The following is a 19,138-nucleotide window of genomic DNA, read 5'->3' on the forward strand; positions in this document are numbered from 1 at the left end:
AAAGGTATATTTCGAAGAGCTACACAACGACCAAGAATACTATTGACCGACAATATACAGACCGGGGCAGCTGTAGTGTCACCAATTACTAGACCTTACTAGTCAGATAAGAGGCGTTTATTTGATAGTGGGCGTCTGTTAACGTTAGATTATTTACGCTAACTTGCTCTATACAGCAAAATCTTCTGCATTTTTATGAAATTCCGAGTTCGCCAAGATATTTTCACGCAAGAAGATTATCATTATCTAAATGCTTGTCTATTAATCTGCCAGGTGGCTGTATTTGCAGGTGACATCATCATCAACCATTACTAATTCATCCCGAGTTATTTCAACTCCTATTGTGCACGAGCCGTAAGTGGTAACAAGCCATCTGAGGTCTAAACAGTTACGATAAACTTTTTCCTCTAGGTTTCTCTTGGTTATGCTTATTCTCAGCAGACATTTTTGGGGTCCGGTGTTAATAAAGCTTTAAGGTCCAAACACATTTTTACCACTGGGATAAGTAATAATAATAATAATAATAATAATAATAATAATAATAATAATAATAATAATAATAAAACAATAGCTCTGGGAGCGATACTGAAGAACTTTTTAAAAAAAGTCTCTCGACGGAAAATGCAATTGTTAACAAAGGGTTAGAACTATGTAAAGTCTGCACTTCTTGGATCTGCCACAATTTAGGGAAAGGTCTTTGAAGTAGAAGAAATTTTGTTGTTTCAAGGACAAAAACCAGTTTTTCAAATTATTAAACCAAACTAATGGTAATTAACTTAGTTTTTTTTGCTGTTGTAAGTAATATTTCACACTGTCAAGTATTTCTTTCTGGAAATTTTCACTAAAACGTGATTCCCACTATTTCTAGGCTAAAACCGTCAAGTCAGTTAATCCAGGCGATTTTATTCAACATGTATTCTTTATTAACTGTCGACTACTGTTGATGTTTAGAATTTTTATTGAAATAAGCATTTGATGGTCAACAGTACAGTAGTCGACACTTTATTCTTATTATATTGGTTATTAAGCGATATTAGGCGTCTTGGCTAACTATGATAATAATGACAACGATAATATAAACATGTTTCCTCTTCAGGCGCGGATTTAGGATAAATACTTACCGATTTCCCTAAACAAGCGCCGAAGCTTCCAGGGGGTACGGGGGCATGCTCCCCCAGGAAATTTTTTGGATTTTAACTCCCTCAAGTCCCCTTTCCTGGGTTTCTGAGTCATTCAGATGGGATATTGGCCAGTTCAATTCTCCTCGGATAAAGCATTTGTCCAATCCATTTTCCAGATTTCAACCTGGAAAGTTTTTTTTATTAAAAACATATTTATTATGAAAAATCTGACCGATTTCCGTAAAACGTTGGAAACAGGTCTGGGTCCGCGCCTGCTCTTTGTTATGCTAATCCATAGCTGATACTTTGGAATTTGTTGCTTTAACGGCCCATCTTTTCCTTCAATTCAATAATTTTAAACGATGTTTTTTCGCCTGAAGTTCTGCATGGTTTGAATTACTTATGCCAGATGCTTTTAGGTACTAAAAAAAATAAATTCTAAACAGGATGAACTGACCATTATTTCATAAATTGCATTCATATTTTGCGAGAGCAAGTCGCGAATATCTGTCTTTAGAAAGAGTTAACCCGATTTGAGTTTTTGCGCATAAAATTGCATGAAAATTGCTCTTTCCTTTTCACCTGTCTGAACTTTTCTCCTGAGTTTCTACACAGTGCTTGCTAGCAGTAAATTTTTCAAAATGCAGCACTAATCAGCCATGATTTCTTAGATAACGCTGTGTTGTGCTTCTCAAGGATAAAAAATATTTTAAGAGACTCCTTTTCTAACCAATTTTTGCCTGCAAGAGAACGACGGAGTATTCATTTAACCAAAGTATAATTCTTTGGCGCAAAATATTAATTATGTTTTATAATGGTAAAGACTATAATCTTTCAGGTTGCGCGTACAATTTTTCGCTTTTCTCTGCCTTTCTCTTCAAGTCTGGAACTTCCGTCAAAAGATGAAATTTGAACGCATGTCACTGAGACCAATAAATAAACAAAGTCTCAGTATCAAGAGATTAAATTTGGTGTTAGAAACATACAGGAAGACATATTTCTTGAAATAAGTTAAGTTAGGACTACTTTTCAAAGGGATTTCAACCGATTTTCCCCGCATGTGACAGTCAGTTAATGCGAGTAACGGACTTTTGATGACCCCTTTGATAACTGTTATTCGGAACTATTTTTAAAGACTAATCAAAGCAGTTTAGCTAGTATTTTTGCTGCTGAATATTAAACTTTAGTATATACTAAAACAGTGGATAGTGTTTTTCGCGCGCTCTGATTGGCTACTCAATCAGTGAATATCCTGCACTATTCACTGATTCACCTCCAGTTCCTCTGAGCGAGCGACGGCAAACTCGCGTAAGTTGCAAGCAAAATGCCTTCCCGGTTTGCTGCCGTAAACAAACAAAGAAATTTCACAACTAATCAAGCCAGCTGTTTCCGAAATACACGAAGAAGGTGACAAAGTTCGGATTTTCACAATTCACAACTAATCAAGCCAGCTGTTTCCGAAATACACGAAGAAGGTGACAAAGTTCGGATTGGAAATTTTAACAGGTAAAGCTTTGTCTTTTGAACGAATTTATCGATAAAAACGGGGAAAAAGTTTTTTGTTTACAAATGCAAATTAAGCTGAAGTCTTGCTTACTTTATTTAGTTGAGTTGTTCATAAATAAGCTTAAAACTAAATTTAATAATCTTTTTTTATAGAATGATTTTAAATACAAAGAGAATTCACAACTCCTTTTGTAGAAATTTCCCCGCAAGAGCTAAACAAATGCCTTCAAAAGTTTTAGTTGTCGGCAAGAAAAAGCGACGGCCGCGGCCGCCCGGTCATTACGCGCCAAAATTGTAATCGTTGGCAACAGTATTTGATCAGTTAAAAATCGTCATTTTTGTGCTCAATTATCTCACTGTTTTAGTATATACTAAAACAATTATTCACCTCAGTGTCGGTGGCTAGTCGTGGATATTTACCTCACTGCTTCGCAGTTCGGTAAATATCCAGGACTACCCACCTCCACTTCGGTGAATAATTGTTATCTATCCTTACGTCCATGGACAGCTTATCATCGACACATACTCTCAGTTTGAAACTCTCAATGATTTTCACCTGCTCAATTTTTTTGTTTGGACACCTCAGCCATTTGTGAATTTTAGTCATTTAATTCTAACTATCTGGCAATGTGTATTTATGATAACGTTTTCGTGTTCGAGTGATATTTCGTAATTTTTAAGGCTGGATATTTTGAAAATTGTTTTTTAACAAACGTTACAATTATGGAAACTTTTCGTTAGAATATTACGTTAAGAGCAGCATTACATCAGAATATAGCTTAATTCCTTTCAACTGCGAAATTAGATAGTGTGCATTTAGGGAAGTCTAATTAATACAAACTTTATTTGAGTGTGGCTGGAGACGGCTTAAACCATGATGGGTAGAACTGATATTGCAACAAAGGACATTCTTAATGCAACCTACTTTAAAGAAAGTGCTCATAACCTAAAAAAAACAATTTTTTTTTAACTGAAACTACACATAACTACGAGAATCTCTGGGGAAAAAATTCAATTTGAACACAGCGCTATTTTCAGGTCTCGAAAACTCACCAACATTTTTCTTTAAATCATTTTTAGAACGTTTGCTAACAAACTTAAGTTTGAAATTTGAACTAACCTGAACCACGCATCCCATTCTTTTAGGTGTAGTGAGGCAATTAAAGTTGGGTTCTTGCCACGGACTGATTTAAAACATAACTTCCACAGCAGGTGATTCCTTTTACTGAGTTTGCTAACAGTCAGATGGACATAACTACATTGTACACAATAACCACGTATAAACAAATCCTGATAAGAAATTTGTCTTGCGTTTCATTCAATTCTGAATTGTTTCAATTGCACCAAAGTCCCAAAACCTTTAGTTTTAATTAATAGAGAGTTGATTCTCCTTATTTGACAACCCACATAGTCTCTAAAACCTTATTGAACAGTATACTGTTCTTACTTGGCAAGTCGTCAAAAAGATACTGTTTTAAAAGACTAATAACGCATAATTTAAATTTTAACTGTATTGGTCGAAAAACCCATTAAGCACTCCCGAGCATTGAAATAACATTTCCAAGAACTTTTCAGTAAAGCTAAAGGAAACGTATCATTTTTTTCTTTTTTCAAAAGGAACATAGACGATTCGATGTAAATTCTTTTTGAAAAGAAAAGCAATGGTTGTAAATAGATTTTTGGACGCACGGAAAACGATTTTGTTATGGCTGCTGCTGATTGGCGCTTTTATTAAGACCGGAGAATAAGGCATTTATGACTCACTAAACATGAAGTCTTTTCTCAAAATTACAACCTTCCCTCTACCACAAATCACCCTAAAAAATTTTGTTAAGTTCTTCTTAGTCTCATTCTTTTTATGTTGTATGTTCACAGTTGACTAAAGAAAAATAAACTTGCAAGTTGACCCTCGAGACAATTTAATTAATATTCCCTTATTAAGGAAGAAGTATGGTCTGATATACAGCCATATTAAATTGCAGTGGAAAATACTGTAAAGATATTTTCTAACGCTAAAGAGTCTTGGAGCTAAAAAAGATTATTTATTTTGGTAACGTCTCCTTTAAGGGGGCAATACCCAGGCGACATTTTTTTTGTCTCGTTTTTATAAGAATGTGTTATTTTTTCCATCGAGCATAATAATCCTAGTAACCAATACGTTTGCGTATAAAGTGCATTGGTTGAGGTTTCAAGACTTGTCATTAATTGGGCCTGCCATACTGAAGCGAGGTACCAGACAAAGAAAGTCATAAACACAAACATTTAATATTGCTTAAAAACTGAAGGTTTTTAAAACGGCTATCACTTTACAAGACATTGCTTTTGGCAGCGGTTTGTCAAGTTCATCCACTGAGTTTAGGAAGTTTGCCCCAGAGATTGTTGTTAATCGTCGTAACCAATACGTTGGCGTATACAGTGCAAATTTGCTTGAGGTTTCAAGACTTGCCATTAATTGGTCCTGCCAGAGTACTAAAGCGACATAACAGACCAAGAAACTTTTAATATTACATAAAAAAACTGATGGTTTTTAGAACGGCTATCATTTTACAAAACACTGTTTTCGGCACTGTTTTTAGGACAGTTGATTTTCCTTATTTGGCAAGTTGTCATAGAAAGGTTCCCTTTTTATTGATGCAGCAGACATACTTAAATATTTAAGACTTTAAACTAAACATAACAGTGCTAATGATCGAAAAAACCCACGTGGTCTCTAAAAACTTACTGAACAGGAGTTCTTCCTGCTTGGCAAGTCGTCAAAAAGATACTATTTATAAAGATTAATAAAGCATATTAATTTAATTTTAACTGTATTGGTCGAAAAACCCATTAAGCACTCCCTAGCGTTGAAATAACATTTTCAAGAACTTGTTTAAAGCTACAGGGAACCTGTCATTTTTTCGCTTTTCAAAAGGAATATAAAGAATTCGATGTAAATTCTTTTTGAAAGAAAAGCAATAGTTGTAATTAGATTTTTGGACGCACAGAAAACGATTTCGCGATGGCTGCTGATTGGCGCTTTTATTCAGACCGGTGACTTCATTGATGGTAGAACAAGGCATTTATGAAAAGACTAAACATGAAGTCTTTTCTGAAATTATAACTTTTCCTCCACCCCAAGTCACCCTAAAAATAATTTTGCTGAGTCCGTCTCAGTTTTATGCTTTTTATGCTGTATGTCAACAGTTAACTAAAGAAAAATAAACTTCGAGACATTTTAATTAATATAAACTTATTAAAGAAGAAGTAGTTTGATATAAAGCCATATTAAATTGCGGTGCAGAAAACTGTAATGATATTTTCTAACGCCAAAGAGGCTTGGAGCTTAAAAAAAGCATCAATTTTGGTAACGTCTCCTTTAAGGGGGCAATACCCAGGCGACGTTTTTTATGTCTTGTGTTTATAAGAATGGGTTATTTTTATCCAGAGCCTTAATCGTAGTAACCAATACGAAGGTTTCAAGACTTGTCATTTATTGGCCCTGCCACATTGAAGCGACGTATTAGACAAAGAAAGTCATGAATAACAAACATTTAATACTACATAAAAACTGATGGTTTTTAGAACGGCTATCACTTTACAAAACACTGTTTTGGCAGTGTTTGTCAAGTTCATCCACTGACTTTACGACGTTTGCCAACGGTGAACAGTTCACCAATCTGAGATGTCCTCTTTATCCTTCTTCCAGCTCCTTCCCTTGTTTTCTGCGATACCCATCGCAGTCTTTGCTCAACTGAAAGGTTGGTTTTTCTTCGCTTTATTGATAGTCAAGTGAAATTTCATGGAAATAACCTTTTTTACTTTGTATAAGTTAGAGAAAAATCTATGAAGAGACCAGTTCAGGAAAGATGGAGGCAAACAAGTTTTTCTCATTATAGTATTTTGTCACTAACTAACATGGCTCTTTTTCGGTTTTGCTTGGTTAATTACTTTAAAAATCGCTGAAAATTGCGGCCGGCATGTTAGAGAAATGTATGACAGTCCCTAAAGTTGTGCTGGGGAGGGAGCTTAAACAACTAGGACAAAAACAAATATTAGTTTTGCGTTGTTTTAAACTCTATCGCGTTTATAAAGTTGAGTTTGTATCGCGATACTTTATTTCGTTTCGGTCAATTTGTTAAACGCTGATGTACCCCGTAAATTTTCCTGGAGTTTAATTCTTAAGGAGCAAGAGCCATAATGGTCCCAGTTATGGCACGACATTAACAGTCAAATAAATAACAGTAGTGGACTGCCAGAAAAGTCTCTAATTTCATGAAGATGATAATTCCCACTTTTCTTCTCCTGACCTCTAGGCTTTACTTTCAGCTAAGGTTTTTGAATTTCAGTTCACATAACGCGTTCAATTTTTAAAGCCATTCTTAAAGTCAGGAACTCCGTAAATTAAGAGATATCTTATATGAACGATCCATGCATTCTAAAAAGGTAAATTTCAAAACCATTCTTTCTTATTAATGATTCTTCAGAATTCACCACCATGTATCATCACAGCCTTCGTCAAGATGTCTTTATAAAGGAAGAGTACCATTATTTAAACGTTCCTAAAGTTGGAACATTCACAGTGTATGACAGCCTTGACTGCACCTTTGAATGCCTCGGCAATCCTTCCTGTTTGTCCTTCAACCTGGAAGCTTACAAAGGAGCAGATGGAAGGTTGCGGTGTGAGTTGTTATCCTCAGAAAAGTACAGCAATCCTGAGGAATATAAAAGAAACAAGAGTTTTCATCACTTTTCCATCAAGGTAGGGTAAAATCTTTGCATAAGGTTTATTAAAGTAAGATATTTTTTGATATCCCAGTCTATGCGATTTTTAATAACCTGTCACGAACACGAATCGACGTAAAAGTGACTACTGCACGATAACAAGTCGGGGTTATTCAGTCGAATGTCACTTTCTCATTTTTTTCTTACTTCTGCAATCTTTAACGCAAAAGAAAATTACCTTAACTATATGGCATTTGACATCGACCTTTTTTTAAAATTATTTTAGACTCCATGTATGTCATCACCATGTCAGAACGGAGGCACCTGTGTAGCGAACTACAAGTATCACTCGTTTGACTGCCGTTGCAAAGAAGGGTTTTATGGAGAATTTTGCGAAAAAGGTATAATTGATATTTAGACCGGGGTTCCTGTTCAAGTTAGGACAACCAAACTTAGCGGCTTTACCTAAAAGTTATCTAGGAAAATTTTAAAGGCGTTGTGACGTGTACGTCAGCATTGATGTTACCATGGCAACCGAGTTTTGACAGCCATGTTTTTCAAAATTTGTATTTTCTCTAAAAAATAGGTTTTATTTCTTTCTTTTACTGTTTGAATTATTACGTTATCTACTTCTTTTTTTCAGTTGCCAAGTCATGCCAAGACGTTTATAATGAGTCCACAGAAAAGTGAGTAAACCTATACCTTATTCTCCTTAATTTTCGCGGGTTCTTAAATTCGCGATTTTCGCGATTTTAAAAAATTCGCGAACTTAAAGACCCGCGAAAAATAACGACCGCGAACTTTGATCTCGCGAAATTTAATGGACATAGAAAATCATGTACTTGTGTTTTCATTTTAAAAATTTTAAAAATTGTCACATCACTAAAGGGTGGGAAAAGGCTGGCATCGCCCAACTATTAGATGAATCGTTTAGTCTTTCCCCTGAGGATCCATTTGAAGAGACTGAAGGTTCTGTTGAGATCTCCTAGAAAGGACATGTAACGATACTCTCGATAATCGATGACGACTCGGAAGAACAAGAGGAATACGGCTGCCGCTAAGGGACAGCATATTGGTTTTGTTTCAACTGTTGATTAACGTACAATTTTTGTAAAAAATAAAAAATAAAGTCACTTAATCGTCAATTTCGCGAAATTAAATTCCCTGCAAACACAATTTTTCTCCGCGATCGCGAAATTAAAGACTCGCGAAATGTGCCGAGAAAATTTTCGCGAAATTTAAGTCCCGCGAAAATAAAGAAGAATAAGGTACATAGTAATTTAATTGATGAGGATAGATCAGTTAAGGTCCTGGGGATCATTTGGAGTGCGTCAGTACGGTGTTTAAGAGCGGATGTCTGTAAATATCGACCAGAGGCAGGAAAAATAAAATTTGTGAAAAATCCCCCCAAAAATTATGTAGACTCCCCTAGGTATTCTAGTAATGAAAATATAAATTTTAGTTTCATTGGATAAATATTTTGGCGATACGGCGAATGTCAAGTTCGGGCGATTGACGGCCTCCGCTAGACCGCTTTTTCGGGCCCCTAGACCGGGCTACGAAAAGACCACGATTTCAATCGAATTCAAATATCATTCAACCCAAAAAGCTTCTTGTCGTATTAAAAGGGGTTTAATACACATACTGAGTGGTCATGTTCTTGAATTCATCGCAACTGAAATATTTTATGGATTTTTAAATATTTACAAAATTTTAAGGCTTTTACGCGAGGAAAATATTGTCAGATTTCAAAGGCCTAAAATCACGTCCAATACATGATTTCTAACAGAAAAAGACATTCCACGTTAAAAAGCAATCTCTAAGCTTTCAAAATATGCTTTCAAAACTCTGGGCAACATAGGAAATGAATTTTTGGGAACGCAAAATTCATAGAGCACTTGAGCGTAATTTGACCTTTCTGACTCGACAGTCAAGAGGTTCGGAGCGACACAAATGTCACAAATCAATCCTCCAACAAATGTTTCAGCCAAAATACGTTTAATTTAGGCAATCTCAAGTCGCACAGTGATACATAGATGCTTCATAAACATTAGGTGGAAAGTTTCATGCCATTTTGTCAGCCGTAAAGAACTATTTCTCTGGACGTTGAACTCGCCTCGCTAATGCATACATGCCAACTCTCCCGAATTAACCGGGAGTATCCCGGATACGACAACAATCTCCCGGTCTCCCGTACGGGTCACCAAATCTCCCGGATAAAATCGAGTTATGGGCTTTTCTGTGCTTTAATTTGGAATTTATCCCATTTTCTCCCAAAATTCGAATTTTCTATGATTCAAAGTTCGGTTTCTGGGGTATTTTCGCACGTATTTCATCACTGACAAAATCATAAAAGCTAATTGTGATGGTCTGTAACTCATGCAAGACTTCATATAAAGTCCTGAGCCGATGAGGGACTGGATCGAATTGTGCTTATGGGGGGGTTGATCGTTGATATTTGGGGGGCTAATGCCAAAGATATAGACTCCAGATTTTAGATTTCCAGAGGTTGCATGAGGTTGGCATCTCTACTAATGTAAACATGTGGGTGTGGGTCAAGTTCTTATCACGAAACAGCGAAGTTTTCAAAATCTACACCAACTATCTATCCTGTCTAGTATATAACCAGGTCTACAATTTGTTAGTTTGTACCTTGTGTCCTTGATTGACTTCATTCTCACAATGAAACTACAACGGAAGGAAATTCCCGCTCGCTCGACATGTCACGTGTCACGTGAAAGGGCCGTTCTAGACTTGATTGCGTTACGTAAACACGACTCAGCGATTATTTCTAAGCTGTGAAAAAAAAATCGATTTCTAACTTACATGTTGTAGATATGCCATTGAATGAACCGAAAATCTGAATTATTTTTTAATTATTTATTTATTTTTTTACCATGAAGTTTTACCAGACTTTTCGGATTCCCGACGAAACCAAAAAAATCTTAGGACCGAGTAACCCCGCAAATTTCCAAGCCCTAATTTCTCCAAGCCCTGAAATTTTTCCGTGAAGGATTAAGTGATATGGAACGTTAAAAAAAGAAAAGTAAATGTTTGTGGTTGGTTTATTCATCGTACCATCCGCTGAATTTTACTTTTTCTCATCTGACCGTCTGAACTGCGCGGCCAGCATTGTACGCGTGCGGTACTACACCAATCAGATTGTTTTGAATACCCTTTGAAATTCCTACTTAAATCAAGCTACCAAAAATGTCTATAGATATTTATATTTTCCAAAGTTTCCTATCCCCAAAGAAATCCGGTGATGAAAAATTTCAAAACAAAAAGGAAATCCCTTTATCACCTCGGTAACTTCAACTCTCCCCTCCCAGTCCAACCCCCGCCTGGGGCCGGGCCTAGGGTCAAACATTATTGTTTGCGTTAATCTTTTTGGTTGTTAGTAGTGGTTCGACACTTCTCCCCCTTCCTCTGTTTGTCCTGGTTTCTGTCAGTTTGGAAAGATCCTAATGCGTTGTGCAATTGTATTGCAATATATATGCTGTATAAGGCCAGTATAAAGCACATGTCAAGTAAGGGCGTCCTACCACGGTCTTAACTAGCGCTTGCGGCGTCGATATTCATAGATTTTTGGACCGTCATGTTTTACTAAGTTTACTCTAGTGCTGAAAATAAAGGAGCAGACGGATTTTTCAAGGTTCTCTTACTCTCCTCGCATCTTTTGATTTCGCGACATCCTGTCCAAAAATCAAAGTTTGATGCATGCGCAGTAAGGGGATACTGTTCCTTTAAAGAGATAGCGCCGCATACTAGTATGCAGATGGTGCGTTCAAATAAAAATAATATAATATATAGTAATAATATGAAGACTAATCGTAAGGAACTTATAAGAAGATTGTTATCTGGGCTTACAGATAGTGAGCTCGAGAATTTAGTACGAGTGAGGGAAGAAGCCCACCCTATTTCTGTTAGAAGGACTCCAATTCCAAAGCCAAGAAGGAATGTACAACAATTAATCCGATATTTTGAGAATAATCCCATCCCACCATATAGACCGATTCCGGCTCCCAGAACAAAGAAACAGCAGCCAATAGCAGTACCACGGACAAAAATTGGTGAACAACGGATGGCTCTTAAGGGCTTCACTGAATCATATGAGATCGGTTTGAAGACTGATAGAGATGCTTTGGTGCAGCTTCAAAATACGAGACTAGCAATTAGTAGATTATTTAACACTACACTTAATAATACAAAAGGTTTCAAATTTGTGGAGACGTTAAAAGTAACATTTGTGAAGAGAAAGGATGATGATAATATTTATAAGCCAGCTTATTTCAATAGTAAAGCGCAAATAGTAATTAATCCTAATGATTTTTTATCAAGCTTGCAATTATCACAGCAACAAATATTAAACGGTATTGGTGTTTGGTTGTCTGAGGGCAGTGGTTGGACTGTTAGTAGTATTAATGAACATTATATAAATACAGTAGTGTATGAGCCGATGAGAGGTAATTCCTATATTCCTCTACCGGTAAAATTACAGAATTCTGCTAAGGGGCTAATTAATCTTCAAAATAAGCATAATGAATGTTTTCGCTGGTGTCACATACGATATTTAAATCCGCAAGAAAAGGATCCCCAGCGGATCAAAAAGATTGACAGAAAAATGGTCCAGGAATTAAATTACCAAGGAGTGGAATTCCCTGTCGCTGCTAAACATTATGGTAAAATAGAAGAGCAAAATAGCATTAATATTAATGTGTTTGGTTATGAGAATGAGCAATTTTATCCAATTCATGTCTCAAAGCATAAAAACGAGAAAGTATTGAACCTGCTGTTGATTACACAGGGCATATTTAATTGAGTGGAATGGTTATGAAACCCGTCAGACTCCTTTGTTATATGTTTTTGTGGACCTGAAAGTGCACAACGTTCAAAAGAATTCCTATCATTTTGATTGTATTGACCAATAAAAACGTTGCAATAATTTATTCCGTAACAATTTGCCAACAGAAAACAAAGGATTGTGCACTTTCAGGGTGCTTCCAACATAAACTGCAGCACTGTTGTTTTTATCACTGATGTTTGCCGCTTTTCATAACCAGTCTCCTCTAATAACTATGCACAGGGCGAGAAGAAACATTATGTTTTTATTAAGGATTTTAATAAGATGATGTACAATAAGACTAAACACCAACACAGTAAACATTTTTGTATGTTTTATCTCCAGTGTTTTGATTCACCCTCTCCAGAGGGTGAATCGATTATTATCAGGGAGTCGGATGAGAAGATTTATGTAATCTATTATTATATGAAATCATTTAGAGATCCAAACTATGTTGAACGATATGAAGATGTCATTTTTGACCTAGAAACAGCACTAAATACAACTGTCGCCAATAATGCTCATCAGAAGAAAGATGGCTATAGGTTTGTTGTTGATAACAGCGGAGAGGTTACACCATTTGACTGGTATAATGCTCGCATCAGTCTTGATTTTAAAGTAGTCTAGCTGGCTAATGGAGGTAACATTGCAGTAGCAGATCATAATGGTATTGTGAACGGGTCGTACTCACTGTTGAAACACTTTGATATTAAGCTCAATGGTACGAAAGTGTATGATTGCCAGTGCTCATAAGTAAACCTGGTTGATATGGAAAACGAACACTTTTCTGTGTCCCAAATCACAAACTGTTATTTAATAATTACCGTAAACTCTCCCGGGAGGTCCTCAATAAAGTTTTATACGGGGAAACTCAACCCTGGGTCTAACTATTTGCAGAAAAGGTACTCCTTTAGTATACCATTCCATCTCTTATGGTTGAGGGTTCGAGTGGCTTGTTGCAGGCATTTTATCCCCAGGGGGTACTCAACAAATTTATACGGGGAAGCCCTGCCCCGAGGTCTATGTCCTTACCTTTTCACATACCATTTTTGACAGAAAAGGTACTCCTTTCGTATCCCATTCCATCCCTTTTGGCGTTTGAGGGGTGGAGTGGCTAGTTACAGGCATTTTAAAATAAGTTCAGACCATACAAGGGTCAATGGGAAGAAAGACTGCCTTATCAAAATCAAACTTGCGCGCTATTTTGCAGTTTCTTTTTTTAGTAACAAAATCGTATTAACCTACAGTGATCTGGAATTATTTGAACAGGGTTCATTGTATGCAGTTAGTACGTGATTATGACAAGGAAATAAACAGTGTGAAGCGAGGTGGCCAGTGGTCATCAGTGTCCATAAAGCGGGGCTGACGATATATGAGATTTTCTGACTTGGGAACACAGAAAAGTGTCCGTTTTCCGTATTAACCGTTGTCCGTATTAAAGGGGTTGGAGAAAATACTCGTGAATCAATAAACATTCAAAACTACTGAATATCTGTGTAACATGTTCTGAGTAGTTGTCAAAAACAACCAATCCAAGTCTTACAGGTAGCTAGCAGGTAAAATAGGGGTCCTTTTACGTCAGATGAGAAAAACATCATGCCCACCATTTTCGCGGTTTTTCGGTCGCCAAGACAGTTCCCCTTCCTTCTGATCATCTGCTACGCTTTTTAGCCATCTTCGATGTCCGAATTTAATTCCTACAGAACACTTTATTCAAATAAACTTTATTAAAGTTAGTTGAAGATCAGCACAGCTTGGTATCATAAAGCAAAAATAAATATCAACCTGTGCTGGAGGTGATTTTATATTAGTTTAAAGTACATTAATCGTGTAGTACTAACATAATGGGGAACCTCAGAAATTTAGATTTGACTGAGACTGTACTGAATTCCATTCACTTATTTTTGTAAGAAAAAGCGAACCTTTTTTTCTCACAACCAGTTAAGGTACTTTCCATTTTTTTCTCTCCGACAGTTGGGAGCTGAAAAAATTAAATTGAGATTTCATTTTGTACAGGTTGAACGTGAGTCAGTTGGTCACTCTCCTCCTTGACTCCAAACTAGTTTCAGTTCTCTGTCACTTTGGAAATTTTGGATGCGGAGATGGAGGATGGACACCGGTCATGAAGATGGACGGCAACCAGGTAAGACATTTGTGTACGTTTTCCCTTAGTTTGGCGACGAGAGTGGAAAAAAATGTGTTATTAATAATTAAATACATGCAGGTTTGGCGCTGTCAGCGGTAATTTTCAATCATCCTAGCCTGCGAATACAGTCGTTTCTCCTTGCTCCTCGTTGCTAGGGACGTTTCATCAGGAGGAACGCCTGCACCTCAGCGACAGAAATTCCAATACTTATGACGTAAAATTGCAAAATCTGGGGGAGCATAACCCCAGCCTCCAAGTTTGAAGCGCCTTCGGCGCTCTAACTTTTTTTCTCGTTGGTACATGCTAAGTCCCTGGATCTGAAAGATTTAAGTATTAAGAACACCTTTAAGCTTCTGGAATATCTCGGTCAGTAGCAGAGGTCACCTGCCCTTTCTGTCAGACGATGTGGAGGTTTTCATCAAAACACGGAAGCCTGGTGTCTGTACTTGCAGATACGCGAGAGTTAAAGATAATTATATTCAATTCGGTATTTTTCAATCACATCAATCACCAACTGAATGATTACGGAGTCTGTTTACTTTTTATTCTATCGTTGACCATTAACGCCATTTCGCCTGCTGTGGCTAATTTCATTTTACAAAGCTGGAGAAACAAGGACGTTGTAGATATTCTTTTCATTGTAATTGACCTTCCATTGCAAATTCGTTTTTTTTTTCTTCTCCGGGAAGGACGTAGTCTTTAGAAGAAAAAAAAAACTTTGAACTTTTCTTTTTAAAGGACAATTTTTCTATTTCTTCCTCCTTTCTGCCACAGCAAACTTTTCACTACAATTCCACTCGCTGGAGCAACAACGAAACCTTCAACCTTGACGGAGGGAAGACTGGGTTTGACTCACAGGAGACCAAACTTCCCTCCTACTGGAACACGTCCTTCTCCAAGATCTGCCTCGGTATGAAGATCAAAACCCAGACCAATTTTATTGTCATCAACAAGCAGGTGAACTCCTTGTTCTCTCTGATCGCTGATGGGAAATACCGCAGCACCTCACTGGGTCGTGACAAGTGGATGTCGCTGATGGGTTCTAAAGCCTCATTGCAGACGAACTGTACAAAGGAAGGGTTCAACGCAAAGTGTACCATGAGGGGCCGTTCCAAAACAAGAATCGGTATTCTCGGGAACGATCAAACAGATTGCCATGAATGTAACTCCAGATTGGGGTTTGGGAGCGGAGGGAACTACGATAAAACAAATACATGTGGAAATTTGGATAACCACAAAGGAAAAAGCCTGAGCATCAAGACAATGGGGTATATCCTGGTCCAGTGAGAACAATGCTCCTTTGCATATCTTTGAACGAGTAGTGGGAATATGTTATACACAATCCTTTTAACGAAAACTCATAGTGACGATGATGAGTAGAAGTAAGTTAAGTTATAGACAAACATTATACACGTATAGACCTAACGTTTTTTTTCTGTCGAGGAATGTGAACAGACGACCAATGGGGATCATGTTTGTCATGTTTGACCAAGAATATTATAGAGCGGTGTGTATAAAAGTAAAAGTGTTTGGATTATTTGTCCTTCTATCCCTTGCCATTGACACCTGTGGAATGTAAGAAACGTTTTTAACAACAACTTAAATCTAAACGTTTCTCAATGTATGAAAGCTACTTAAAAACGAAGAAATATATAATAATAAACTAATATAATAAACTTTATTTCCCACCTGCGATCCTATTCAGTGGTTCCACAAAAGACTGAATCAGATTTAAGGCCCTCAACCGGTGTAGGACTGAGACAGTTGCTACATGCAGACAGTCCGTTGGGAAGATCGATGTGCGATGTGTTGAAAGTGATAAAAGAGGCAGTGGCGATTCCCACTAACAAAGAAACGTCCCCTACACTGTTCCAACGGCAATGTAGGTTGTTTAAACTCACCTTCAAATTTTAAAATACCGTATTTCCTCGAAAAAAATAGCCGTCCCTCGATTAATCGCACCCGTCGAATCAATTACCCTTCTTAGACGGAAATATTGAAGACAATCGCCTCCCTCGAATATACACCCAGTCTCCACCTCTCTCGCCATCTTCTCTTTCTCTTATACCCTCCCGGTCAACTTGAAGTGGCGTCTGATCCAGCAGAATGATCAGTGACGCTTCAAGCTCTGACACCGAGGATATTGACACTGAAAATTAATCAAGGAACCGGATTGCGAACACTTAGAAAGCCCATGTTCAGTTTATATGATGTGATCATTTTTCGATTTAATGGTATAATAAAACAAAGGGACACGACTTCCCAAATTTTAAATAATCGCCTCCCTCGAATAATCGCCTTCCCTCGAATAATCGCCCCCGACCATTATTCGAGGAATTATGATAAATGAGGGAGGGTGAAAATTAATTAGACGAGGCAAACGGCTTAATGATACCGCAAAGTAATGCTGTCATCTAAACTAAGTCATCATCATTATACACGGCCAGTATTATCTTGACAGTATTTTTAAAAGATCGTTAGTGTTTCGTCCAGAATTTGAAACCGGGCCTCCCGCTTATTAGCAAATCTGAGCTAACAGGTCGAGAAGTGGTTACATGCATGCATACAAGACAGCAATGGAGGAAAGACGTAGGGCGAGCGAGGAGCACCAGACACGCGTGTGTCTCACGCTGCTCGCACGAAAAACGCGAAAAACAAGCACCTGTTCTACAAGCTGATAATAAGGAAACAGGAAGAGGTACTGAGATTTTAGAAAAGAACAGGGACAGGGTGCTTTCTTTATAATGGGCTCTTGTTTGTAGCACCTCTTCACAACCTTTGGAGATTTAGATGGATTCTGACAACAGTAATATAATAAGCGGTATACAAAAATACCACGACGCAGACGTAGTATAGAGTGTTTTTACTAACGTGGCCAGCATCTATGCAAATTTATTAGAACAAAAGAAAGTGTTTGCATAAGAAAAGAGTTCAACTTCCACAGGACTGGTTTTAGGACACCAATATGGCCGCCGTGACGTCATGTGAAAACACTCTATAGTAGTAAGGAGCATAAGCAAAGACGACGGCGACGGCTACGAGAACGACACTTAAAAAGTGAATTCACTCTGCCTCGAACGTTTTCGCGCTCATTCCATCTCGTTTAATTCGTTAAATGGTGGCAAATTGTTTTTGGAGTTGAATTCTAAAGGACTGTATCAAAGTTCCGGAAAAGAAAAAAAGAAAGTTGTTGTCTTGTGTCCCCGTCCTCGACAAAACGTGAAATTAGGCACTTTCACGTTATGGTCGTGTAACAACGTTTTTGTTTTGCCAATCTAAACCTATTGCTTTTTTGCCTTTCTCGTTGCCGTCGCCGTAGTTGTTGCTTAACAGGCTTAAGCTCCCTAATGATGATTGCTTTTGTTTTTGCGTTTTTGTAGATATCAGAAAAAAAGTGTGAAAGTAATCAAGATCTGTAAGGGAACGGGAAGGGGGGGGGGGGGGAGGAGGGGGATCCTGCAGTCTCACATTCCCCCTTCCGAGATTATTTACGAAAATACCGCATCTCGCCATTTTTTCCTCGCTTTTCCAAATCTCCTTGGTTGTTTCCAAAAAAACAATGCTTTAACCCATTCGCTCCTGGAGACTTTGCCGAAAAACGCGTTTTGAAGCTAGTCGAGCGGTTTTCTGGTCACTGTCGTGCTATAAGGAGCTAAAACTTACCACAAACCGGTTTACAGGTCGTACACTTCGCGGCCTTCTGATCCAGATGCAAAATATCAGCTTGCGCAGTTCGGGCATGCGCAGAAAGCAAAATTTAGTTTAAAAGTGACACAGCAGTCTTGACTTTTACTTTTCGCTTTCTCTCCTCCCCTCTTTTTTCGCTTTTCTTGCCTCTTTTTTTTTTTCTCTTGCTGGGCACTTAGTAGGCTTCATTTTGGTGGGAAGAGTTTTTAGGAAAGCTTTTAGGATCTTAGGATTAGGTGAAAGAAAAGGTAGGTGAGCAATGAAACAAGATTTTCATGGAGATTTTCAGGTCAATGTCATGTGGTTTTTTGGTTCTTTCTCCGGTGTCCTTGACTGAATTGTGCTCATTCTGGTATGGTCTGAAAGATCTCTTCACTCTGCACAAGTTAGCAAAGAAAGTTGTCCTTGACCGTTAAAAATGATGACGTCACAAAGGGCAGAAAGGACCTGGATCCGCACAGGCGGTTACGGGCGGTTCAGGGGCGAATGGGTTAAGTAAGAATAATTGTTGCATTAGGCATCAAGTCGTTAACTGGCATGGTATGCTATTGCGCCACGCGCACTACCCTAAGGCCTTGCAACCATAAGACTCGCTATCATGCTGAATTTAATAAATCGAAAGTGGCTAATTGAAACAATGGGTTTCCTGTTCGCTTTTGATTATATTTTTCAGTTTCAATTAGAAAATTATTAACCATTGGAAACCATGCACAACCTACAGATTAGTTAGTTATCTGGCAATCTACCACCCAGTGCTAGCAGATAACTAACTGTACTTTGCGTTGATTTCCAGAATTAACTGTAGGGTCTTAAGCTTGGCCAAGGAGCAAATAGACAGTAAGTATAATGTCTAATAGTTCAATTAAACAAAACACCAATTGGCCGGCAAACCAGTTGGCTATTTACAAGCGTTATCGAGGATTTGAACTAGGCCACCGACAAGGAGAATCCATATAGAAATACTGTTGTTTCCAAGACAGAAAACAGTCTTCCAAATTCTTAAAAATAATGGTAATTTTATTTTTTGCTGAGTAATATTGCACAGTCTTTCATTCTGGAAATTTTCGCTGAAATGATTCGAACCAATTCTACGTTCAAAAACTCATAAGTAATTCATAGCGAAAAACAAAAGAA

The 19,138-nt window shown here is 37.6% G+C and overlaps 1 protein-coding gene across 1 annotated transcript; it reads left to right on the plus strand.

The window, feature by feature from the left end:
- Positions 1-7,101: 7,101 nt before the first annotated feature.
- LOC140944758 (uncharacterized) lies at positions 7,102-15,941 on the plus strand. The gene is made up of 5 exons (XM_073393869.1): positions 7,102-7,365; positions 7,615-7,729; positions 7,972-8,014; positions 14,188-14,314; positions 15,092-15,941. Exons 1-5 carry the CDS (start codon positions 7,102-7,104, stop codon positions 15,602-15,604), a joined length of 1,062 nt encoding a protein of 353 aa, XP_073249970.1. The 3' UTR covers positions 15,605-15,941.
- The last annotated feature ends 3,197 nt before the right edge of the window (positions 15,942-19,138 follow it).

This window comes from Porites lutea, chromosome 7 (genome assembly GCF_958299795.1).
Source record: "Porites lutea chromosome 7, jaPorLute2.1, whole genome shotgun sequence".
Classification (NCBI taxonomy): domain Eukaryota; kingdom Metazoa; phylum Cnidaria; class Anthozoa; order Scleractinia; family Poritidae; genus Porites; species Porites lutea.

Bases quoted from the DNA above. Each gene is read 5' to 3' on its own strand.
- LOC140944758 (XM_073393869.1), top strand. From the start codon at position 7,102: ATGTATCATCACAGCCTTCGTCAAGATGTCTTTATAAAGGAAGAGTAC. The intron at 7,730-7,971 runs GTATAATTGATA...TCTTTTTTTCAG, and splicing joins TGGAGAATTTTGCGAAAAAG to TTGCCAAGTCATGCCAAGAC. The intron at 14,315-15,091 runs GTAAGACATTTG...TTTCTGCCACAG, and splicing joins TGAAGATGGACGGCAACCAG to CAAACTTTTCACTACAATTC.